This window comes from Abramis brama (assembly GCF_963993115.1).
Source record: "Abramis brama genome assembly, chromosome: 3".
NCBI classification, from domain to species: domain Eukaryota; kingdom Metazoa; phylum Chordata; class Actinopteri; order Cypriniformes; family Leuciscidae; genus Abramis; species Abramis brama.
Genome location: NC_139965.1, coordinates 13814861 through 13841017, shown reverse-complemented (window position 1 = coordinate 13841017; position 26157 = coordinate 13814861). Strand labels below are relative to the sequence as shown.

General features: G+C 38.6%; 1 protein-coding gene across 1 annotated transcript in view; it reads left to right on the top strand.

Moving 5' to 3' along the window:
• Positions 1 to 468: 468 nt before the first annotated feature.
• efnb3b (ephrin-B3b) overlaps positions 469 to 26157 on the top strand; it is an 80298-nt gene continuing 54609 nt past the window's right edge. Inside the window, exon 1 of the mRNA XM_084107592.1 lies at positions 469 to 1473. Within this exon, the coding sequence (XP_083963718.1) occupies positions 1325 to 1473 (149 nt within the window). The 5' untranslated portion in view covers positions 469 to 1324. The remainder of the gene's footprint in view (positions 1474 to 26157) is intronic.

Genomic DNA, 26157 nt, shown 5'->3' with positions numbered 1-26157 from the left:
AGAGAATTAAGATTTCAAGTAGTGAAAATTTTGTTCTGGATATCAGGAATTTTACTAGTAACAAAGTAATTATTGATGTAAACAATTATGATTTTTACTAGTAAGAATTGTATTTCTGATATATGAAACTGTAATTTCAACTAGTAAGACATCAATTCTTGATATCAACAATTGAATTTGAATGACAGCCTATGGTGGCATTTAACTAGTGAAAATATTATCTTTTCACTAGTTCTTGATATCAATGATTCGCATTTCCGTGAGTGATGACGTTATTGTTGATATCAAGAATTTACATTTTTACTAGTGAAAATTAATTTTTTGATGATATCAAGAATTCATATCCTGGGGATGAATAAAAGTGAAAACGGCTTGCCATACTGGCTCTCTCTCTCGCATGCTCTCTCTCTCTCTCTCTTTCTCAAACAACTCAGTCTGTCAGTGTGCGCCGAGCGTTAGGAACAAGTCTCACTAGCCGGATTTGCAGCCAGTGAGAGAGACACATCGAGAGAATCCAAGCAGGACAGACGAGAAATGAACTATCTAATGACTTGCCACATCCGAGCACATTCTCAAATACCCTGCAACCGAAACCCATGAATAAGGATTGCAACATTTTTCCACCCTGGACAATCTGGCAATAATTTTGTCAGTCTCGACACATTTGTAAATTAGTTTTCATGCTTGCTTTTAATTTGCATTAATTAGTTTTGCTATTTTTTCCCCGTTAATTATCTGGATTGCAACATTTCATTTGTGTGTATGCGGAATTACTGGAATCTCAGAGGCAAGCAGGAAAATCCAGTAGGAGAACTAGAGGTGAGGAAGAGAAGCAGCGAGATCTGTCCAGCATCAACATGTTCTTCTGAAGAGGAGAGGAAAAGCTCACTCCAAACCATCATCCATCCACCATCACATTCCCGTCCTAATTCGTCGGGGAAACAGAATGAAGTGGGAGTGAAAGGGAATAGGAAAGATTTGTCCAGCCTAAACGCCTTGGGAAAAAAATAAGCATCGGGAATTTTTGGAAAAGTAAACTCTTTGCAAGGAAAACAGCAGCAAAACGGCTGTGGGAATTGAATTGCGCAGGAGTTTTGTCCACGAGCTACTTTTCCCAAAAGACGATTTTTGTGTGTGTGTGTGGAAATCTGCTTAAATCCACTTAGACTGCACCTTTGTTTAATCTAATCTCCCGTGTTTAGCAGATATCCATGCAGGCTCCCCAAACACGTTGTTCCTGAATCACACTGACGGATTCACCTGAACGCTTTGTTCCGAGTCCAGAGATCCCCATCCTCTGGGAAGAGTATCCCACACAGATTTGATGGGAGTAAATAGAAGGAATTCGGGATTTCAAATGGCGAGTCGAGGCTGTGAAAATGGATTGGGAATTCTGCTGATATTCTTAGTGGATTTACTCGGGATCACAGCGACCAACATGGAGCCCATCTACTGGAATTCCTTGAACAAAAGGTAAGAGCCGCAACTAAAGGCATTGGGCACGGCGTTTATTCCCGTTTATTTAATAAGAGCTTTGCGTTGGAGACACTCAAAACGCCTCGTGTTTTCGCACAAATCGTTGAAGGACGGCTTTGAAATGTCTCTCACGGGGGGAAAGAAAGCTGTTAAGCGCTATTACACCGACAATACCCTTAGTGGATAATCACGAGTCTGCAGAAGTTACGAGCATCAATGTCGCCAGACTAATAAATGCCACATTTCATTGACGGTGTGCGTTGAGGAATTTTACGACAGTAGCCGCCGCTGTTTATTATTTCACTGCCTTTCCTTCAGATACGCTCCAGTTAGATTGGCATGAGTTTTAGTTGCTCAACACCAAGCATTTTTCCGCCTAAACAATGTCACCTTTGTGGAAATGTTCTTGCTGAACTTGTGAGAACGTGTAGAAATCCTCGAGACTATTTTTAGTCACCAACTTCTCTTCTTGTCATTAAAGCATGTTCAACAAAATTATGTTCTGGCAATGTGGTAAACTTTAACTTTTCGTGACCCCTATTTACACCAGCTGCGTAAAATATAAAAAATATACATGGAATCAAAAGCCTCTGCACTTTTATTTAGCCTATAGTTGTCAACTCCGCGTAAACTCGAACTTTAACGTTTGAGTCGACAACTTAAGTTTTAAACGAAATTGAAAAATGTAAACTGGTGGACTATTTAGCAACTTCTCTGCTGTCAAGACAGTTAAAACAAAAGGAGGTGTCAGTTTTCACTCATAGTCGACACCTTCCAGTGGACTAGTTAGCGTAGAGACACCTGAAGCGAAAAGTTTTACACGCAAGTGTTAACTTTAGATGGTCAATCAGTCCCGTTTCGCGCTGCAAAATTTATTACTCCAGTCACGGAGGTGACACGATTTTCCATGCCGCAGGAAGGAATAGTGGGCAATTTACGACTAGATTTCTCGTAGTATGTGTCGGTAAATAAGGGGGAGGTTTCTGCAACCCAGCAACTGTGAATTCATTTAGTGGCGAGCCAAAGAAACCAATGCAAACTGCGTGTCCGGCACATAAACGACGATTTATGGCTGAGCAGACCCCTTTCTTTTTCGCCCTTCTGTCATTACTGGCCTTGTTTAAATGGACACCCGGCGTCGTGGGAGCACTTGTGTGCCCGGTCTAAATCGGTATGTGGGTTATGAGGGGCTATTAGTGGTGCCACGAGCTCTTGAAAGACGAATAGGTTTTTAATGCGTCCATGTGGCGCATATACCGGGCTCTGCGCTTCAACAGATGCTGCTGGGGGGTGGAGGGGGTTTATTCTGTCCCAGTGGCCGTTGGCAGACGCTCTTAATGAGGGTTCTTGTCGGTGTTGCTTGTGTTAATCTAGCAGGGGTTTGTGGTGGGACCTCGTTTGAAGCGGGTGCGCGCGCAGGTGGGGGGTCTGTGAACGCGCGTTTTCTGCTTGACCTTTACCTGGGAGTGAGACACAACACCTCGATAATCGTTTTTAACCAATTCAATCACTTGTTATCGACGTTAGTCGATTTAAAGCGATCAACAGTAGGCGCTGGTTTTCTCACGGCTTTATTTGCACTTTAAATGTTCTGAATTCACTTCATTTCACCGTGGAAAGGCTCACAATTTAGGGAAATGGCATTTTCAAGTGAACATTGCAGGCCGTGTGTAATTGTCATAGTTGATGCAAGTAGGCTATGTAGCCTATAGCAATTAGCCTACTGGTAGACTGAAATGTTTCCCCCCCTGCTATATGCCATTTGTTGGCTAATAATAGGAAATGTAGCCTACCTAAAATGCTGACGATGCACAAACATTTTTATTGGTTTACTCACTAATCGAAAGTTACAATCGGAAAATCAGAAATGTATTTTCAGACATTCCACTGAATTGGCAAATGAAGCAGCGGCTCATGTCGTAATTCTCAAATTAGCCAAATATCGGCAGATTAATCTATAATCCTAATATTTGGGCTAATTAATATGAAATCCTACATATTAGGCCTATCTCATCACTGCCATTGATGGAAATTTCCGGCTTTCCATGTTTTCACTGTTATACGCTAGGTGGCGCTGTGACACATCTTCTGAAAGAGAACAGAATCTCCTGATCAAAAGACATGTGAAGATGAAGCAGAAACAAGCGATAGCATATGTAATCATTGGCATAGCCTATGTAAAATAACGCGATCATCAACATTAAACAGCATATAAATCAAAACTGCCTAATGTTACTAAATTAAATGTCGTCCCATGACGCGCTATAGGAATGTGCAAGATCTACTCCATCTCTTTTGATCATCATCCTGAATCTGATCCAGTCTTTGACAAAATGCATTTTCTCATCAAAAATGTTGCTTTTTTAATGAAACTTACCCACATTTAGGTGTTCTTTTGTTTAAAAGTAGAGGCTCTGTTCTTTCTGTTGATAAATTGCTTGTTCAGATATTCATACAACAAAATATTCTGGGGATTTAATTTTTTTTTTAATTATCAAAAATGCCGGCGATAGCTGACAACTTAAAAAAAAAAAAAAAAAAAAAAAAAAAAAACGCTGGTGGGGAAAGACTTAAGCACTATAAATGACATATTAAGTTATGGTCTTGTTTATTTGTAATGGCTTATTGTGTTACATGGTAGCATGATTTACCTATACACAAACACTATGCAGGATGAATTTCTCTGCTCACGCCATTGCAAACTTACAAGACATCTGCACCGTGTGGTTTTGCTCCAGGCTACAGGAGTCCGCTCTGTTCGCACTAAAAGTAGCAGTACGAAGGTTACGTTGTTGGCAGTGCTGTATATTTAATAGGGATCAGTGAACCTGTGCTTTGAAGATGAGGGCCTGCACCTGTAGAATGTTTTATTCACCCATCTATATCCATCGCTACCATCCTCCGTCTCGGCCTCTCACGCCGGCGCTGCCACTCTCCTCCACATGCTAAATTACAAACATGTGTAGCTTTCAGAGGAACGAAGAAAGAGCTGAGAAGTGATGGGAGGAAAGAGGGAGCGAGAGACGAGGGAGGAACAGCGGGGCGCATCCTTAAATGTACAGAAATCAATATCTTCTAAGCCATGAATGTCAGTTTGAGTTAGGCTTAAGAAAATGCAAGTCCAGCACAAAGATCACCTTGAAATTGTCTGCTTCGGGGGGGGAAATCTATAAAGCAAAAATTGTGTTTGTTCATGGACACTTTAATGTAGTTTCGGTATGTATATTTAATTAAGTGTGCGTAGATGAAAAATGGTTTCTTTTTTTGTGTGGTGTTTCTCGGTGAGCCAGCTTGTCTGGGAAGCGTCCTTCACCTTCTGACATTCACACCCCCTGATACATTGTTTACACACAAGAAAGACAAAGTGTGTTTGTGTGTCCTTGGTTCCCGGCGCTCTCTGGATGAGCAAACACATCTCTGACTGATGTTCTGGGGCGGTCAGTGAGGGCCGTGTTACTCTTACGATCGGCCATGTTAAGACGCTGGTTGGGTTATCGGATCCCAAATGGTTAGTAACGGCTCAGAAGCTTTCTGTGTTCAATCACGGTGCGTTTGGGTAATTGCGTTTCAGAGATTCAGATCCTGCTCAGACCTGTGGGGGGTTTTCCGATAATGAATTCAGACGAGCGGTTGTGGGTAACTGTAAAGATTTGTGTGTTATCATAAATGTCACAGGGTCTGTGTGTGTGTGTACATGCGATGGGCCTTTTGTATCAGCGCTCGCTCTCAAAGAAAGATATTACCCCCACTGGATTTTTTAATGATTAATTTACAGCATGCTAATTGGGCTTGGATAGCCGCTAGTTAGCCGATCGCAGGCTTAAGACGAGGTGTATGAGGGATATTTCGGGAGGGAGGTCCCTGGAAGATGAGATCAGTATAAACACCGTCTCAATAGGTCACTGACACATACGTGCTTGTGTTCAGAAAGTCCTAATTTGCAAGTCGCTTCTGCTAAAAAAATGTCAATGTAAAAACAAACAGAGAAACTTTTTTTTTTTGACATGCTTGTGAATGGATTAGAGGTTTGAATCCATGTAAATTTGCTAAACTGAGTTGATCCATTTAAGCTTCCTGACTGGATTCACCTCTTTTGGTCAAGGGAAATTTGGTTTTATTCCGGGAGTTCAGATGCTCAAGTGTGTGTGCAGAATCACCGTGGTCTAAAAGAAGGAAGAGAGAGTCTGCTTTTTTTGTAGAGTCTGCTGTTATAGTACAAATTTAAATATTGAAATTATTTATGATTTAATTATGAAATATTACAATTTAATACATTTTAAAATGCAATTTATTCCTGTGATCAAAGCTGAATTTTCAGCATTACTCCAGTCTTCAGAGTCACATGATCCTTCAGAAATCATTCTGATATGATGATTTGATGCTCAAAGAAACATTTGTTATTATCGAAATTGTAATCAATTGTGCTGCATAATATTTCTATGGAAACCGTGATGCACTTTTTTTCTTTGATCAATAGAAAGTGGGAAAAAGCATTTAAAAAAAAAAATCTTTTTAACATTATAAATGTTTTACTGTCACTTTTGATCAAATTAACTTGTTCTTACTGAATAAAAGTGTTTCATCATCCGAACGGATACACTTAACTTCCAAATGATTTTTACATGTTGAGGCGTCCCTGCTGAAAAGTTTTCTTTTGAGTGGGTAGGGTTAGGGTTTTTCATTATTAACAGCTTAGTATAAAAATGTTATCTTCTCTTTTAGATAGCCAAGTAAACAAGTGTGTGTGTGTGTGTGTGTGTGTGTGTGTGTGTGTGTGTGTGTGTGTGTGTATGTGTGAAAGGTGTGTATGGCATGAAAAAGCGTTTGAGCTCTTATATGGCATCAGCTCAGTACCCTGCAGTGAGAAATAGGTAAAACTGTGAGTGTGTGTGTGTGGAGCAGAGGCTGCTGGAGGCTTTACGAGCTCTCAGCAACAGGAGCTGTGAAAATGGCTCTCAGCTGATGTGGCAGAATAACTGTGGCCTGCCTGCAGACCAGACACACACACACACACACACGGCAATATAATGGGGAAACAATGGCGCCTTCCCTGCGGAGACAGCCAGAAGTGTGTTCAGGGGCTGTGTGATGCAAATATAAGGAACACATGTTTACACAAACACACTTCTGTGTGCCGAAAAGCATCCAGACGTTTGTGGGACGATAATTTAAGCTGTTTTGAAAGGAAGTAGATTGTCACACACTGTTTGATTGTTAAACTCATGCTGATGTGTGGGGAACGGTGCGTTCCTGAGAGCGGGCCTTCTAAACCTCTGCAGCGTGGTGTGTGTGTGTGGTCTCGCTCTGAACATCTCTCATCACTCTGTGTTTGTTTGAATCTGTGTATTTGTGTGTGCAGGTTAGTGATGACAGTTCTCGGAAACTGGGCCTCCTGACTTAAGCCGTAATATTCAGACGAAGAGCGAACACGTATACAAAACAGAGAATCAGTTCAACCCATTCTCTACCGTCTTCCTCCGTTTGTTTATTTCTTTTAAAGTCCCCCTGTAGTCAATCATTTTATCCCTCAAAACTCATCTTTGATCACCAAAATGACATATTTACAAGTTTTTCCTTGACAAAAATATTCTTCATGCCTTAAAATAGTTTGAATGTAACTCTACAGCCTTGCCTCATTTAGTATACGCTGTTCTATAAATATGCAAATGAGCCCCGCCTCCACTCACTCGTTGACGATCACACGTTGATCTGATTGGTTACAAGGTAGTTTGTGACGTCAGAAACACCAGCGATTTCAAACCGTGTTTTTGAGACTGTCTTTGGTTCACTGCAGTTTTAATGAGAAAATACTCAGCAATGGTGTTGACTTATGAATTTGCACATGGTTTGTCTTAAAGCGTATTAAAAACACCACATAGACAACATATAAACAACATTAAAAGCTGTATTGTCACCACAGTAAGCGTAATAAAGCTGATCAGGGTCTGTCCTCCTGCTGCTGCAGATGTCAAGACCTTCACTTCTGTTCTCACTCTCTTTCTTTCTTGGCTAATTCCATTCACTGGTTTAAAGGGTCACATGAGCGTCGGGCCGCTGTGTATTTGTGTGTGATTTGGTTTGGTCTCACACACACATCGCCTTTACAAATCAGGATCATCCTCTCCTGCTGCCATACGCTCCAGCCGGGGTCAAAGACACACACACACACGCACACGCACACACACACACACACACACACACACACACACACACACACACACCCTCAGCTCTGGGGACTCTCTCTGTCTCTCTCTCTCTCTTTTCTTCCCTCCTTCTTTTTTTCCTTCCTTCCTCCTTTTGTTCTTTCTTTCATTCCCTTCTTCCTTCCTTATTTCCTTCATTTTCTTCCTTCTTTCCTTCATTCTCCCATTAGTTCCTTCCTTCCTTTCTTCATTCCTTCCTTTCTTCATTCCTTCCTTTCTTATTTCCTTAATTTCTTCCTTCCTTCCTCGTTAAGTATCATGCAATTTTTTTAAAGAAGAAGAAATGAATACTTTTACTCCGCGTGCAGGGTGCATTAAATTGATCAAAAGAGACAGCAAATACATTTTTAATGTTAAAGGTTTATATTATAAATGTTCTATATTTCAAATAAATGTTGTTCTTTTGAACTTTCTATTCATCAAAGATCACTGTTTCATAATATTAAGAAATTTTTCTTGAGCCGCAACCATGGGCAACGTCTCCGCACCATCAGAAGAGTTTGTTGTCGTCCTCCTCTGGCTTCCTCTATTCTCTGAGTTGGTTAGATGAACTTGATAGTCAGAGGAAATCTTTCATGTTCCTAAAGATTAGCTTTTATTGACTCCTTGCCTCTCTGATTCTTCTGATCTGGAATCAGCTCTGATATATGGCAAACAATTGATCGGCAAGTTGTCAGATCTAAGAGAATGGGAGCTCAGATCTGTGTGAGATAGCACTATATTTACTCTATACTGTACCTTAGCTTTGAATTGTTTCTCTAGTAGTTCAAATCACAACTGCCCAATAATAATCTGAGGATACAGACCGTCTGAGGTCAGTTTGGCTGTGTTTCGGATCAGATATCTGTGTGTTTCTGTGGGCCGAAGGTGACTGAACTCGTGCGGCAGACAGACTCATGGAGCCAGACTACATTTGCATCGTCGTCTCTTCAGTTAAGAACACACACAGTCAGAAGACAGGAGAGGAACAGCAGTTATCAACGGAAACTGGGACATCTGCAGTCGTATTCAAAGCGTGCACAATTTCTAAACCTTTCCTGTCCTCCGTCTGACTGTGCCGTTGTAGTGATAAGTGTTGTCTGATTTTGACTGAGGCCCTATGATTTGTGTTAAAGGAGACATATCATGCTTTTAAATTGTTCCTTTTTACATATAAATCATACATTTGTAGTCTATATAAAGCGGAACTGCAATGCTTGGGTCTGAATTCCTCATTATTATAGCTCCACAGGCCCCTTTTCTACCCCTTTTCTGATGTGCGTCTGAGAGCAACTCGTTTTGGTGCGGTCTCTGCCCACACTCGGTTCAACTCCACCCCGTTCGGCCATTTTTGTAGTTTGATAGCAGAGATACGATTATCTAGCGGCACAGAAACTTTTTATTCACACGTTATTAACAAAATGTCAACAACGGAAGACTTGTCCAGCCAGCCTTACATGTTCGAGCCAGAGTCGGAGCAGGAGCGAGATCAAAATGAAGACGACGAACCTGCAGAACAACGTCTTCATATGGATGTATCGCAATGGTGTGTACTGTATTTACACATGAAACTTTGGTCTTCCGACCTTTTACCACCGTGTCGATTTATTTTGATTAATATGTGCGAGGGAGAGAGAGCAAGACAGCGTCTAGTTTGGAGACGGTGATGTCTTGTTTACACTTTCGCCTGGCTCTGAAGAGAGAGAGTGAGCGCGCGCGCGACCGGATCTCTCTCTCTGCTCGTTCTTTCAGTTAAACATGCGCCCTGTAACAAGCGCGGCAGTTCATCTACATTAAACGGTGTAATGAAGCGTGTGGGTTACTACATCCAACAACCGAACATTTTAACTTACCCTCTCGTAACTTCTGCATCCTTTAGCTTGGACTACAAAATTGCAGCGAGAAATAAAAATGGCGGATTGCTCGAAGTGTTGGGCCGGAAGTCAATGTCCTTATTTGGCAGTTCCGCTGCAAATACTGTGACGTAATAGTTCAAAAAACGTCATAGATAACAGAAAAATCAGAACAGGTTGAAAAATATGACCAAAACAGAATATAAAGATATCAACGAAGCACCTGAAGAGAATAATTTCATATTTTCTGTACTTCTAAACACTCCAAATATACAACAAAATGCATTTAAGGGCTAAAAAAGTGCATTTGGCATGATATGTCCCCTTTAATGCCTGTGCTAAAATTACAGTGTGTGTTTGTGGACCTCTAAGTTCTCTCTCTTTATGAAATCCTCCTGACCAGTTAAGTTAAATTGAAATATATAAAGAACAAATACAGGTTTGTGTGTAATGGAAGACCAAATAGGCCTTTATAATACTGTCGTTCAAAATGATACAGTACGTTTGGACACTTTAGATTAGGGCCCAATTCTCACTATTAACTACGACTTTTGCCTCAATAAACTCTAAAAATGACTGCTTATTAATCGTTAGTAAGGTAGTTGAGTTAAATTGAGTAGGATTAAGGGATGTAGAATACAGTCATGCAGAATAAGGCATTAATATGTGCTTTATGGCCCGGTTTCACAGACGGAGCTTAGATTAAGTCAGGATTAGGCCTTAGTTTAGTTAGGACATTTAAGTAGCTTTACAAACGTGCCTTAGAAAAAAACATTACTGGTGTGAATATTTTGTGACATATTTTAAGATATGTCAGTGCAAGTTCCTTTCGGTTAAAACAGCTCAAACTTGCATTTTAGTCTGAGACTAGACTTAAGCCTCGTCTGTGAAACCGGGGGAATAAATACTAATAAACAGCCAATATTATAGTGATATGCATACTGATAAACAACTAGTTAATAGTGAGAATTGGACCCTAAACTAAAGTTTACCATACATGCTATTCAGCAAAAATGCATCAAATGGCAGTAAAAAACGACTTTGTTACAAAAAATTGTTTCAAGTAATTTTTTTTTTTTTTTACTTTCTATTCCTCAAAGAATCCAGAGAAAAAGTATCAAGTTTTATTAGAAAATTTCCAACATTGATAAATAATAAGAGCAGCAAATCATCATATCAGAATGATTTCTGACGGATCATGTGACACTGAAGACTGGAGTAATGATGCTGAAAATTCAGCAGGAATAAATGACATATAAAACTAGAAAATAGATATTTTGAATTGTAATAGTATTTCATAATATTACTGTTTTTATATGATCAAATAAATGCAGCTTTGGTGAGCAGAAGAGACTTTGTTAAATAACATTAAAAAACTTACCTCAAACTTTTTAACTGTATATATATATATATATATATATCTGACAAATGTAAATTGAACAACGTTTACTAAAACCGCGCAGATGCCCCTCAATCCTCTCAAGTAATCAGTTGAATTTTCCGTGGAGTGCTTGAGTGGACAAAATGACCAAAATGCCCTAGCGTGTGTGTAGGTGTGACAGTTTGTAAGTGTCAGTTAGGGGGCCTGGGGTTTGACGTGACCTACTTACAGAGTGTGAGAGATGGTCAATGGATCACGACCCCGAAGGCTTCCTGCCTCACACACACACTCACAGTTGGTGACAGCACTAGGCCTAACGAGAACACACAACCCTCCCACGACTCCCCACACACTTCATCTAGAAGAATCCGTCATGTTCGGAAACATAAACCAGTCCCACCAGCCGCGCTGTTTCCTGCTATTGTCACTGATCGCTTTTTAGATGGACAAAACAAATCACGGATCCTACAATTACTGCCGTCAACAGTTGCAATCAGTGCTGAATCAGTTCCCTTATCCAAACATGAACAATCTGCCATCGCTTAATCACCCTCATGCGTTTCAAAACACATATGACTTTCTGTCTTCACGGAGAACCCAAGGAGACTTTCCCTCGCTTTCCCAGACGAGGCTTGAGTCCGGTCTCAGACTAAAATGCGTGTTTGAGCTGGTTTAACTGAAAGCATCTTGCACTCACATATCTTAAAATATGTCTCAAGATTCACATGACGTTTTTTCTAAGGCACATTTATATAAACTACTTAAATTCCCTAATTGAACTAAGGCCTAATCCTGACTTTATCTAAGCCCTGTCTGTGAAACCGGGCCTTAGTATATTATATAATGTAGTGTACCATATCGGCCAATATTAGTGTTTATCTGAATATATTCACTAGCTCTTAAAATAATTTATTTTAGTGTTTTATTTTTAATGTTCTGTTCATTTTTCATAATTATTTTATACTTTTGATATAATATTATGCCATTTTTAAGATATATTAATACCATGCTGTTTTTCATTTAATAATATATGATATCATTAATATTTAATTTTTGGTTTCTCAGGATCAGCCTGAATTTTAATATTGATGCATTCCTACTTTTTTTTTTCCAGAATAGGCTTTGAGACTGTTAAACTTTTGTCAAGTATGGCAAAAACTCAAAAATTTGTTCACGCAACTTGTGTGCTATATATATTTAAACAAAAGCTATATATCTTTGTGTATGAATATTTTTTATGAAGTCCTGCTTTGCTGGAAATGTTCTGCTGTATCTCTCAAATCTCATCCAGTCGCACCAGGTTTGATGTCCATAATGAGAACAAATGACAACTGTGGTCAAATCTGGTGTCATGTAACTTGACATGTCACGGTTTGAGGAAGAACCTGATTTCACCAAGTGCAACATGTTCCTAGATCAACATCTTTATTGATCCTGGAACAACATTCCAATCAACCAGTCAGATTTGAAGGACAAGTTTACGGTTCATGTCAAGTTTAGGCTTAAAACCAGGGTTAGGTGCTTCTACATCAGCGTTATTCACATATCATTCCCCTCTGGTTTTAGGGATAAGTTATGGGGAAGGTTAGGGATAGGGATAAGGTTAGGACTACATCTTCAGACAGGAATGTTGTTCCAGGATCAACAAAATATGTTAATCAAGGAATATGTCTTGGCAAAATCAGGACATGCAGATTTTCAGTGGATTATTGCTTAATTTTTCCACAAGCGCTCAAGCTGTATGAATCCTTATATGATGCTTTTTTAAAGTTTGACAGCCTTCATTGAATGGTAAAGAACAGTTTCAGCATTTCCACGGAAGGAAGAACGTGATACCGGTTTGAAACAACATTGAATACAATCATTACATTTTTTGGGTAAACTTCCTTTAAAGTTCAAACTAATGCATCACTTGACTAAACTATCGGATGACACGACCATTGTTGTTTGAGTTGCAGAGCAAAGAGTTTCCTCAACAGTGCGAGAAGCGTTAAGCGTTCGAGTGTTTGTCAGTGTGTGTGTGTGTGTGTGTTTGAGAGCGACTGCAGGCGAGGTGGCGGGGTGATCCCTGTATTCATGAGCAGTTTGGCCCCCGGTGCTGATGCCATGTTTTAATATTGCTTCAGTATTTCGGCTGCGTTTCCTATAATTCAGCCCAGCCTTGAGATGCACTTCTGAGTGCAGTCGGCTTTGAGTTTCACCCCTTCTTTTCTTCACTCTTTCTCTCGCGCTCTCTTTCTGCACAAAAGCTTTAACGCATACGTCTGTTTAAAAAATGTTATAGCTTAGAGCGCTGGATCAAATCCAACTTCAGGGGTTAAATTTCCTTGGAGGCCGGACTCTCTCTCTCTCTCTCTCTCTCTCTCTCTCTCTCTCCTTCAGTAGCGTTTCACTGGCTTTTCTTGAGTCTCGCTCTCCCTCTCCTCCCCTCAGAACAAAAGAGGTCTCCATTGCGCTTCGCTGAAAGACCTCAAACAGACACACACACACACACACACAAACTTCTTAACACATTTACTCCCGCTTAAACACTGAATCATTTGCCAAAAATTATGCCTCGCTCAATGAACCCCCCCTCCCCCTGTTTCCACCTTCTTTCACTCTTGCTTTATATTAATTTTCCTGTCTCTTAATCCACCCGCTCTATCATGTTACACATGTTTGGACAGACTTTGTGTGTGTGTGTGTGTGTGTGCTGTGTTTAAATAGTCGCTTGTGTTTTAAATAGTTGTTTCTGTGTTTTTTCCCCCGAAGCGGGTGGTTTGACGGGTTTGTGCCAGTCCGAACACCTCAAAAGCACTCTCTCTCACACACACACACACACACACACACACACACACATTCTCTTGAATAATCTTGATTTTTTTTTAAAGACACAGGCCCTTGTCAGAAAGTTCTACATGTTTCATGCTCTTCACGTGTTTCTGTATTAAATATTTTTGTGAATTTGATTATGCTTTCAGGAAAATAGTCCTTTTAAGGAAAGTTGGTTAAGTCAAAACTCAATACATCTGAACCATATTGAATTCCAGCTGATATCTTTAAAAACTCTAATAAAAATATTTGAGGCAATGTTTAACAAATTCTCTATTTTTAATACCATACTTAATAATATAATATGATGCCTAAATTGACTTGCCATATAAAACTATTTTTTTTAAATTCTTTATTATTTTATTATTATTAATGTTTTATTGTTTTATTATATATTTTTTTATTTCATTTTATTTTTTAAATAATTTGTATTTATTTTTTTATAATAATTTGTATTATTTTATTTTATTATACCATATTCAGCCAATGTTAGACGCTCACTTAAAGTTAATCTTTAAAAACTCTAATAAAACTGTTTAGAGTAATGTTTAACAAATTATTTATTCTTAGTACCATACTTTATAATATGCCTAAATTGACTTATGAAACTATTTTAATTAATTAATTAATTTTTTTATTATTTTTCACTTTATTCCCCCCCCCGAAAAACTCCTCTCAGAGAGCGTTGCAGTAAATTAGCAGCATTTGTGAGCATATGACTCAAACCTTCTCAGTGCTGTACAGCTGGACAAGAAGAAAATCAATCCTCCTTTACCTTTCCTTTACCCCGTCCTTCTGCTCTGTTCTGTCTGCCTCTCTTTCCCTTTTTCGTCTCCTTTTCCAGTAGTGTGTTTCCCCTGCATCTCTCTCTCTCTCTGTTGGCGTTCGGCTGCAGTATAACTCCAAAGCCACGGGAGGGAGAACAGATGGAGAGGTTTTCTTTCTGTCCGTCTACCTAAAGAAAGGAGGGTTAAAAATGCCAGGCGAAAGAGTGTGGGGGTTTGTAGGGTGGCGGAGACAAAGACTCCCCTAGCTTTTTACTGCACAGAAGTGATGGAGCTTTGTGTGTGTGTATATAGATTTGCTGTGTGTCTTTGGTTTAGATCCATGCTGAATAGTCGGAGTTTTTTAGTTTATAAGATTTATGTTATTTGTTTTTTGACAGGATCGAATGTGTTTTCAGTTTGTTTGTGTATGAATTCATGATATCTGACTCCTGTAGAGGTTGTTTAGTATATTCCTCTTCTTCAAAACAACACACACACTCAAACTTATAATCTAGCTTACTTTACTGGCACAAGTACCTGTGTGCTTGAGTACTAAGAAGTGACAGCGGTTATCAATCATGAAAACAAGAGAAGAACATGTTGGTGGTGTTTAGGAAGGTATGCATGCGTCTGATTGGTTAGTCAGGACAGAAACTGTAAACAAAGACTGTACTCTGTGACTTAATGCACAAAGACACTTAATCAGTGGCTTTTTTCTTTTTCTTTTGTTGCATTCACTGTAAATTTGAGAATGGATTACGCCATCTGCGTACATGCTCTCAAACACACTCAGACCTGCGCGCTTACAATGAGCTGGACCGTGTGTCTTGATTCATACAGTGCAACTCACACTATCAATTACTTTGCCTGGCATTCCCAAGTTTTCATTTGTGCATGTATTCCTACCCACCTGGTTCATGTTAGTCTCTCACTCTCTCTTTCCATGAATAAGTGCCCAGATCTGTGCTGAATGGGGTTTGATAGGCATCGTCAGGCAGCAGCGTTCCCCGTATCTGTCTCTCGCACTCAGCAGGAGCCGGGATATTGAGTTTCGCTTGGGTTCGGAAGTGAAATGGGGTGCAGATGAAACTGGTCTGTCCTCACCCTCTCCCTCCCTCACATCTCAGGCCGCAGGGTGCTGCCGTCTAACGCTCTTCTGAGGGAAATATCACATCATGAAGGAAAACAGAACTGCACTCTCCCCCAGTCCCTGCAGTGCAGATCATTTATTTATTCTTCACATCGGAATGGGAGCGCAGACAGAAAAAGACAAGATCAGATTCATAAAGTCCTTCTGTAAGATGTGGAAATGTGATCGTTTTGAGTGTAAAAATTTTTTTGAAGTGTTGAACGTTTTTTTTGGTCATTTTCGTGCCTTGAATTTTAAAAGTAAATCTGTTAAGATTTGTGGCAATATTGGAAAAATGCATTATTTATTTGATGCAAGTCAAAACGAGGCTGTGAGAGATACAATTAAAGCGAGTTGTAATGTCTTAAAGGTACAGTTCACAAAAAATTGAAAGTTTTAAAAAGATTTTCGCAGACCTTTGAAGCTGCTCTTTTCAGTGAAAGTGAAAAGCACGACAACAAAAACGTCATACAACTGGAGCTCTGTATATTTCAAGTCTTCTCAAAGTCACAATAGTTTTGTGTGACAAAAAACTGAAACATACAGTGAAAATGTCTGATTCAGTTTCAAAATTCATTCATCTTTGGGTGAACTGTATCTTAAAGATCCTGCTTGACGAGTTTTAGTTTTTTCTCAATCAAAACAATGTATTTTCTCTGTTTCATTGACTAAATGATTGACACAATGATACTCTAAAGTATGACATGTTGACTTTTTGTCCCCATCATATTTGTCAGCTTAAGCCCCAAAGTATACTTAAGTTTTGATGTGAATGCTAGCTTATACATACAGCCGAACACATAGGCTTTCAGATACTTAACGACTAAAAACACTGTATTATTCATGCCAGGCCAGTAGTTGGCAATATCACTTTGTAAAGAAACACTACGCGCCCATAGACTGAACACGTAATACTCATGCGCATGATGTAACCTTCTCACAAATTCAAGTTTTTGTAGTTTACACAGAGACGACAACGGTATCATTTACAAAAACGTACACTTTGAAAGTTTGCATTTTCAGGCCCCCAAAATGCTGTTGTCGTGTAAATTAATGGCCAATACGCATACAAAGTTTTCCGTTTTTAGTTTAAACTGTGTTGTGTAAACGGCCCCACTCCTTAAACGGCCACACCTGCCATTGGCCAGAAAATTTACCAGCTATAAATATTTTTTTTACCAGCCATGAAACATCTAGATTAATCCTTATTAAAGTTACAAAAGTTATTAAGTCAAGAGCAGTGAGTGATTTTTCTTTGTCTTTTGTTGTTTGATTACAATTAAAAACACAGACAGCAGCAGGTTTATTAGGCTGCTGTCACTTTAAGAGCTAATGCACGGATCCAATATACTGATACACATGCGCTTTCTTTCTCAACTGTTTACGTTCACTTAAGACATAACTGACTTTGTTCACGAGGATATATGTCAAGACGGGCATTCTGACATAATTTTCTTTGAATATGTCTGTTCAAGCGCAAGAAGACGTGAAAGAGAATTCAGTTCAGTATCCGTGTGCTGTCTGAGATGACGATTTCTGTGCGGATTTCACACACGAAACTTCCCGCACAGCACGCGAGAAACGAATTGAGTTTCCTTTCGTGTCTTCTTGCTCTTTCATGACGTCGTTCACATCTGTTCATGTTCTCACAACATTGCATTGTTACAATTCATGAAAATTCATGAAAATGTCACCGGCCAACTGGCGATTGACACCATTTCATATAGTGGTCAACACCTAGTTTTACTCGCATTTGGCTCTTGGCGAGTGTTAATTTTAGGCCCTGACTATATGCAATATACATAAATTAAAAAAAATTTAGTATTCTTTGGGCTTCAGGCATCTATAAATCAACATTGGCTAGAAATTGCTGTTAAAGTTATACAAAATGTTGTGGTTGTCTTGACTCCCTACATGGTTTGACAGTCAGTCAAACTGAGCAAATGTGTCTTTAAAAGCAGACATAATTATGTCAACACGCTGAAAGGACAGGGGTGGGAAGAGAGGGGGTGTTTTGATTTATCCGTCCATATTAAGGCGACATTTGCAAACCAAAACCATAAACAAAACAGAGCAAGTCGCTCAATGGACGTGTGAAAGTGAGTGGGAAAACAAGAGGCAACGGCCTGTACCACTTGACCCTGTCTTAGGGGTGTATGAGCGATGGGTGGATAATCCCCTCCACTCACACCCCTCTGAGACCCCCTCCAGGGCCGTCCCAGTCGAGCTCACTCGCCTGTCAATCACGCCACAAAGCTGTCTGTTCGGGGATTAGGACCCTCTCTTTCTTCCTCTCTCTCCTCATTTCTTCTCTTGTGTGTCTCTATCTCATTCACTTATTCCCTTCATTGGCAGCTGTCTTTAAATTTGGTTCATTTTCTGCCTTCCTGCTTCCACACAACTCTCTCTCTCTTTGGTTTTCTCACCTCTTGGCTGTAATCTTCTCACCGTACCTGCTTTTCCTCTCAAGCCGCTTTCTCTAACGATTCTTCGCGCCTGTCCGCTCTATCTCTCCATCCCATTCGTCCCTCATCCCTCGTTTCTGCGGAGAGATGGAGGGGCGTCTGGCAAGGATGCTGGCGTTCAGCGGTGCCAGGAACCGCAGTGACAGACACACACGCGGACTGCAAAAAAGGATGCCAGGCATCAACCTGAACTCATCCAGACCAACACCATCCATAGGATGGAGAAATCACGAATGCGATCTCTTTTATAGCTCAATTAGATCTGGCTCGCAACCTTTCTTTTTTGACCCTGTTGTCCAGCACAATATTCGAAACTTAAGGAATAGTTCACTTAAAAATGAAAATTCTGTCATCATTTACTCTCCCTCAAGTTGTTCCAAACCTGTATGAGTTTCTTCCTTCTGCTGAACACAAAAGAAGATATTTTGAAGAATGTCGGTAACCAAACAGATGATGGACCCCATTGACTTCCATAGTGTTATTTTCCTACTTTAAAGTTCAAGTTACTTGAATGAGACATAATTGAGAACTCATTTGAGTCGTCTGGTGTTTCAACACAATATCTGAGTGTCTGTGGCATCAGAAAGTTTGAGAACCCATGCCTTGAGCAATGAAAGATCTACGTCTAAGCAATAACGTTTTTCTTCATATGGCCTCACACACGTTATTATGCTGTCAAAGAGATTGAAAGAGATCCTCTCCTTCACCTTTCTGTAGTTCTAATATCTGTAATGTGAATTTCTGGAGGTTAACATGATAATCAGCTAAAACAAAGTTTGTTGAGAGAGAGAGAGAGAGAGAGAGAGAGACTATTTTCCAGTTATTGCAAAAACAGGTATGTGTGTGTGTGAGAGAGAGAGAGAAGTGCAGGGTGATTTAACGTGGTTGTCTGTAACGTTATCTTTGTCTTTAATTCATCTTCTGAATGATCCGTTGTAATTAGATTTGTTTTTTATTCTCTTCCCCTCTGCTAGAGATTGATGGTCTGATTAAACCCACAGTCATAAGTGAGAGTTAGGCTCGCTCGCTCGCTCGCTCTCCCTCTCTCGTCTAAATAAGAAAAGCCGTAAGTTCAATAGTGTCAGGAAACACACTGCAACACAAATACCTTACGCTACCTTACTCATTAACCTGACAGTAAATTGATCCAGACGCGTATGTATACACACCCTTTCTGGGTAGTTGAGGTGATTGCTTCATCCAAAGCTATTTTACACTGTAATTCTTGTATAATTGTATTAATTGTACATGGAATATTACATATATAATTTATTTTTTATATATATATATATTTTAAATTTTGTATGTGTGTGTATGTGTTTATATATATATATATGTGTGTGTATATATATGTGTGTGCATACATACACAAAAGTAGTTTAAAAAAGTTAATAAAAAATATATATACATTTTCATTATATAGACATTTTCATTCACTTGACAGTAAAAAATAGCCAAAGCAACATTTCTAATTTTCATTTAGTTTAATTTAGTTGAAGTAGTAAAACAGCTAAAACTAAAACTTAATTAAAAAAAGAAAAAATATTTAAAAAATGACAAAAACACACAACAAAATTACTAAAACGTTAGGTAGAATTAAAAATTAAAATATAAAATATAAAAATGAAATGTAATTTAAAATATTAAATTAAAATGAAATAAAAAAAAATAAAAAAAATTTGGAATTATCTACGGTACCTAGATTCAGATTCAAGTCACACACACACACACACACACACACACACACACACACACACACACACACACACATATACATACATAGACAAATAATACATATGTTGTGTGTGTGGTTGTAAGTACTTTAATGTTGAGCTGGTCTCAAGGCTTTTTCCCTCTCTGTTTAACACACACATTCCATATGCATTCATGCACACACGCACACACACGCACACACGCACACACACACACACACACACACGCACACACGCACACACGCACACACACACACACACACGCACACACACACACAGACAAAAGAGTGAGAAGCCCCACACACAATACACTCACAGTGGAATGTATAAGCAAAAGAAGGAGTGATGGAGAGAAAGAAGGAAGGAGAAAAGGGAACATATAGGAGTCTTGAGCAGATGGATATGCTTGCGTTATTAATTATGTCTCCTCTGGAGAATGGCAGCTTCCTTTAAGCTCAGCTCACTGCTGATCCATAGTGTAGCACAATCAGACAAAAGCCAATAAAAGAACGGGGGAAAGAGGAGGAGAGAGATAATCCGTCCTGCCGAAAGCTGCGTCATTAACCGTTTCATAGTGCCGTGTCATGGCGAGCTGCCGGCTGCGTCTTTGTGTCAAATCATCACTCTTTCTCTCTCGTATTCTCCTTCTCATAAGGATGGATTGTGGTGCGGCTTTTCTTTGGTGTTGGAGGAAACTCTGTGTGTGACTCTGGGAGTGTCTTTGTCATATCATGATTTCTAGGTCACTTTAAGTAACTTTATGTATTTCAAACATATTTTCAAAAGTGATATGCCACATATAAGACATGTAGTGATATCAAGACTCGATGTAACACAGTGTTCTTCTTTCTCAAGGGGCCCCACATTTGTCACATGACCAGCTGAATGCTATTCACTTTATCTTAGTTGTCAGCATTGTATTCAACACTTTCATTTTGTGGAATAAATTAATCATTTGTGACAAATATCCCTGCCAAAAAAATGACTTCTGCATCATGAGTGATGTGATGCGAGTCAGTAGGTGTCCGAGACTGTCGTAGCCGCTTGCAAAACATGAATTAAAAATGAACTAGTGCACATTTAGCCCCGAAACACACTTTATCTAAAGCCATGGTTTTGTTATTAGTGTAATTGTCTGGTTGTTTATGGTCCGTTTTCTTTTTCAGGTCGACTAATAATAAGACCAAGAAGGTGCATTTTAGAAAGTTCATCACGTCTAGTGACAAAAGTGGATCGCTCTCTTTATAATCTTCGCACATATGCAGTTTGGCTTGGTTGATTGTAAAGGAAGTGATCTACTTTTGTCACGCCGCTCGCTTGTGGCATAGACACGATGCAGGGATATTTCAGGATATTGTGTGAGTGTTGGTGCATGTGTGCTTGGCTCCTGTCGTTGGCAGAACGTTGCTGTGTCTGGCACTGAGAGAAGAGGATAAGAGGAGACCATCAAAGATGGGATTAGGAAGAATTACACACACACACACACACACACATAAAATGAGCCTGCCGCACACAATCCTCCTAAAATTTACAATCACAGACTCAGTTCTGATTGATTTTCATACAACCAAATGCTGTATAGAAAAAACAGTTGAATAATAATTCAACGATAACGATAACAATAAAAGAATAAAGACGTCCACTCAATAACTATAACGATAATGACACAGAGAAATGATATCATTGGAATCACAAATTTTTTTTTTTTCCAGCAGAGAATCGAGAAAAACATTGACAGCCAATCAGAATCTATGTCAAATCAGGTATTAAGTCAAAACCGGCGAGACTAATTCGCCACTGGTTCCCTCACGATCTTCCTATGTTTTTTTTATAATTCTTTTTTACAAATTTATTAGTAAAATAAAGCCTATGGTAAACACAACTTGACGATACCTTTTGTTCTACAACATAAACTATGTTTTTAATAAGTAACTAGATACTAGATAAGACAGTTAAGGGTGTGAGTGTGTGCAGTTCACAAGACGTCAAGGTATCATCAAGTTATGTTTGCCACAGGATTTATATTACTTATAAATTGAAGAACCCCATTATAAAAAACATAGAAAAATTGCGAAAAAAGCTTTTAATGTTGTTTATATGTTGTCTATGTGGTGTTTTTAATATGCTTTAAGACAAACCATGTGCAAATTCATAAGTCAACACCATTGCTGAGTATTTTCTCTTTAAAACTGCAGTGAAACAAAGACAGTCTCAAAAACACAGTTTGAAATCGCTGGCGTTTCTGACGTCACAAACTACCTTGTAACCAATCAGGTCAACAAGTGATCGTCAACGAGTGGATCTCTGAGCTGGTGTGAGTGAGTGGAGGCGGGGCTCATTTGCATATTCATAGAACCGCGTATACTAAATGAGGCAAGGGTGTAGAGTTACATTCAAGCTATTTTAAGGCATAAATAACAGGAAATCAAGGAAAAAAAGGTAATAAAAAAAACGCTTAAATATGTCATTTTGGTGATCAAAGATGAGTTTTAAGGGATAAAATTGTTGACTACAGGGGGACTTTAATGAATCGACCGCCTATAAGCTAATCTTCAACATGTTTACTCTTAAACATTCATTTTGAATTGATCTATTTTTTTGAGTTTACACTGAAAAAATGCTGTTTTATAAGAGAAGTCATGGACAATTGCGCGACAGGTAGGATTTAGTTTACGGCACTTCTCATCCGCAAACATTTGACTGTCACACAATTCTGAGCGAAATTCAATGACGTCAAGGCTGTAATGTGATTGGTTATCAAAGCACACGTGATCCCAGTAATGGGAGCTTCTCAAACTGAAGGCTGCATATCTCGACTGCCACGTCTTCGAGCTCTCCGCCGAAGGCCATTTCAGTTTTAAGGATCCTTGGATGGCAGACTTTGTTTCACGTCCTTCATTCAGCTCATTCTGAAGGATGCATCAAGTGTATTCTTCATGTCCTTCAATCACCCACAATCCTTTGCACACATTCCAATTCATTACAACAAATGACACTGAAGTTCGTTATGCAAGACAAAAAGAATATTTTCAGAGATGAAGGCATACGTGTTATGTTTGGTTTTGGTGTAAATTAATCACTCGACACTAAACTGCCAATGATGTAAAACACTATGAGACCACAGACGGTTGCCATTCACTTCATAGCATTCATTTCATTTAGCCTCAACTTGCCTCAACACTCCTGCCTGGAGGTTTCTAGTATGTCTTGATTAGCGGGTTCAGGTGTGTTTAATTGGGGTTGGAGCTGAACTCTGCAGGACAGTGGCCCTCAGGAGCAGGATTGGACCGTCTCATCCTAGCGTTCGGTGCTGAGGAGAAGTCCAGCCTCAGAAGGACTGCTGTAGGAAGGACTCGGCCTCACTAGGATGCAGCTTTCCGTTTGAGAAGCACTCAATAAGACCATCTCTGGAATTATTCTTCCGGGTTTTGACGTCCTCTCGGCACCACTGTGTTTAAACACTGCAAAAACTCAAAATCTTGCCAAGTATATTTTTCTAATTACTAGTCAAAATATCTCATCACACTTAATATAAGACAAAATCACCTAAAGACCAAGATTTAAGTGAGATAAAGGAGCTTGTTTTTAGACAGTGCATCTTAAATATCTTGTTAAGTGAATCTGTCTTGAAAATATCTTGTTTTGAGTCATATCTCAGATGAAACAAGCTTTTTTGACATGTCATAAGGTTTTTAAGCTGCTGTGTTATTTGTAAAAGATGAATCGTCTTATTTCAAGAAATAGACTTGACTTGAATTGAGACAACAAATCTGCTTTATTGAAAACTGTAGGTCAACATGCCAAACTCACAACTCACAATGCAGAGTACAGTGAGTACGTATAATATTTACATATAGACAGCAAAAAAACAATTTATTTACGTATAAACTTTACCGACGTACAAATATGTACATATTCCTATTTAACTTAAAATCGTGGCATTAATGTTTTTACTCTATTGCATTCAATTGTCTTATTAATTTAATTTTCAGTCACATTTATTAATACAGTTTAACGTTACTCATAAATAATAACATTTCGCTCTGTTCGTGCTTCTGCTGCAAACTCGTTTTGGAGGATTAGTAGACTCATCCCGCCGATGGTTTACCCACCTAAGTTGTTTGGTGTGCAGGGGAAAACCCCCTTATGATACTTTGCCGCTGGTGCCCACCAATTGCCAACGTTGGTAAGACTGAGCGTGCTGTCTGGGTACGTGTTAAACAAGAATACACTCTAAAACCTTAAAAATACCTTCTTTAATCGTTTAACCATTTTGTAATATTTGGTTTATTTACCGTGAGACACAAGAAAACACAACATAAATTCACAAAAGACATCAATTTTATTTGATTGGTGTAATCCAAATCTTTAGAATCCAATTGTTTGCAAGAAACAGATCCAAATTCAGCCCTTTATCCAGCGATCTTCATCATTTCTCTCAGCAGAGACAGTAAACGTCAAATCCCGGAGATACATTACAAAAAAAGAATACACCAATAAATATATTAGAAATCAAATTTCGTGCTCGGTTCCACCTGCTGCAAAGTTTTTTTGGTATTCAACCATGGGTGATTTAAATTGGGAAAAGGCAAATACTACTATTTATAAATACTGTATTAATAATAAAATAAAAGAAGTTTCATTTAAAATTTTACATCAAATTTATCCTGTAAAAAATTATCCCGTTAAGAAGATTTAAAATAAACATAGAAGAGTCTTGTGTTTTTTGGAGACTATTTTTCATTTATTTTATCACTGTATGTACACCAAAAAAAAATTGGTCTGATTTGGAAGAATATATAATCACAAAATTGAATGTAAACATCAGAATCAATATTTTTGATGTCATGTTATATTTTGATTTATGTGGTTTGTCCAAAAAATTAATTTTTGTTATTCAACTGTTTATTATCCTTGGAAAATACCTTATTCACAGATGTAAATTGTCTAATTCACAACCTTGTTTTAAGGTATTTCATCTGGACTTTAAATCATATTACAAAACAATAGAAAACATGCAAAATATGAAGACTACAAAAACATTTCATCTCCTGAAGGATCTGCATAATTTTTTATTTTCCCCTTCTATATATTAATTAATATGTTATTATCCTCTGGTCGGTACATACTGTACATTTCATTTTGTTGAGCAGGTTGCACAGTATTTAGTGTTCTCTGTACCTATTGTCCTGTGTATTGCTCATAATAAAGTTCGTTAAAAAAAAAAAAAAAAAAAAGTCCAATCCCGGCATCCCGCGCTCGATTGAATTCAAATTCAAAAATTGCGCCCGAAGCGTTACGACATGTTTTACGGCAGCGATATCAAACGCTCATTGGCTCTCGCATGCTTCGTCACAGATTGCGACATGCCGTGTTTAAGTTTGTGTACATTTGAAACGGAGAAGCGCGCGCGCCTTCACAGAGCGAACAGTGAACCGAGACCGGATTAACATTTTCATTGATTAAGAATTTAAATTCTGCTCTGTAACGTTACCTCATACACAACTATTACATACTGCCAGAGAGGACTGCGACACATCGTCATGTGAACGACTTTTGGTACCGGTTTTGAAATTTTCTCACTAAATAAATTATTGTGATTAACGTTAAACGTGTAACGTTATGTCTGTTTTCTTTCTTTATAATTGTAGCCTAACCTTACGTAGTTATAAGAAATGGTTAGGTTTAGGGGTAGGATTAGTGGCTCAAACTACTATTTAATGCTATATTGTTAATAAAACTGCCATTTCCCTACACATATGTCCATTACGTTTTATCCTTTTAATATTGTCTATAAAATGGCTATGTTTAGGTGTGGGAGTAGGGTTAAAGGAGAAGTTCACTTTTAAAATGAAAATTCTGTCATCATATACTCACCCTCATGTTGTTTCAAACCTGTATGAATTTCTTTCTTCTGCTGAACAGAAAAGAAGATATTTAGAAGATTATCAGTAACCAGACAGTTTTTGGGTCCCATTGACTTCCATAGTATATTTTTTTCCTACTATGGAAGTCAATGGGACCCAAAAACTGTCTGGTTACTGATAATCTTCTAAATATCTTCTTTTCTGTTCAGCAGAAGAAAGAAATTCATACAGGTTTGAAACAACATGAGGGTGAGTATATGATGACAGAATTTTCATTTTAAAAGTGAACTTCTCCTTTAAGGGATCTTACATTTATACTCTATAAAATGTTCTACTATGTTTTCATATTGCAGTTCCATAAATACTGTGAGCCAAAATGTTGAGATTTAGTGAGAAAATGAAGCTGTTTCCCTTTTATGCAGTCCTCTGGGACTTTTTGCTGTTTAAATAATAATAAAAAGGTTAAATGCAAGTCTATTTTTCACTTTTTCTGTCTAGTAAACAGTAGTTA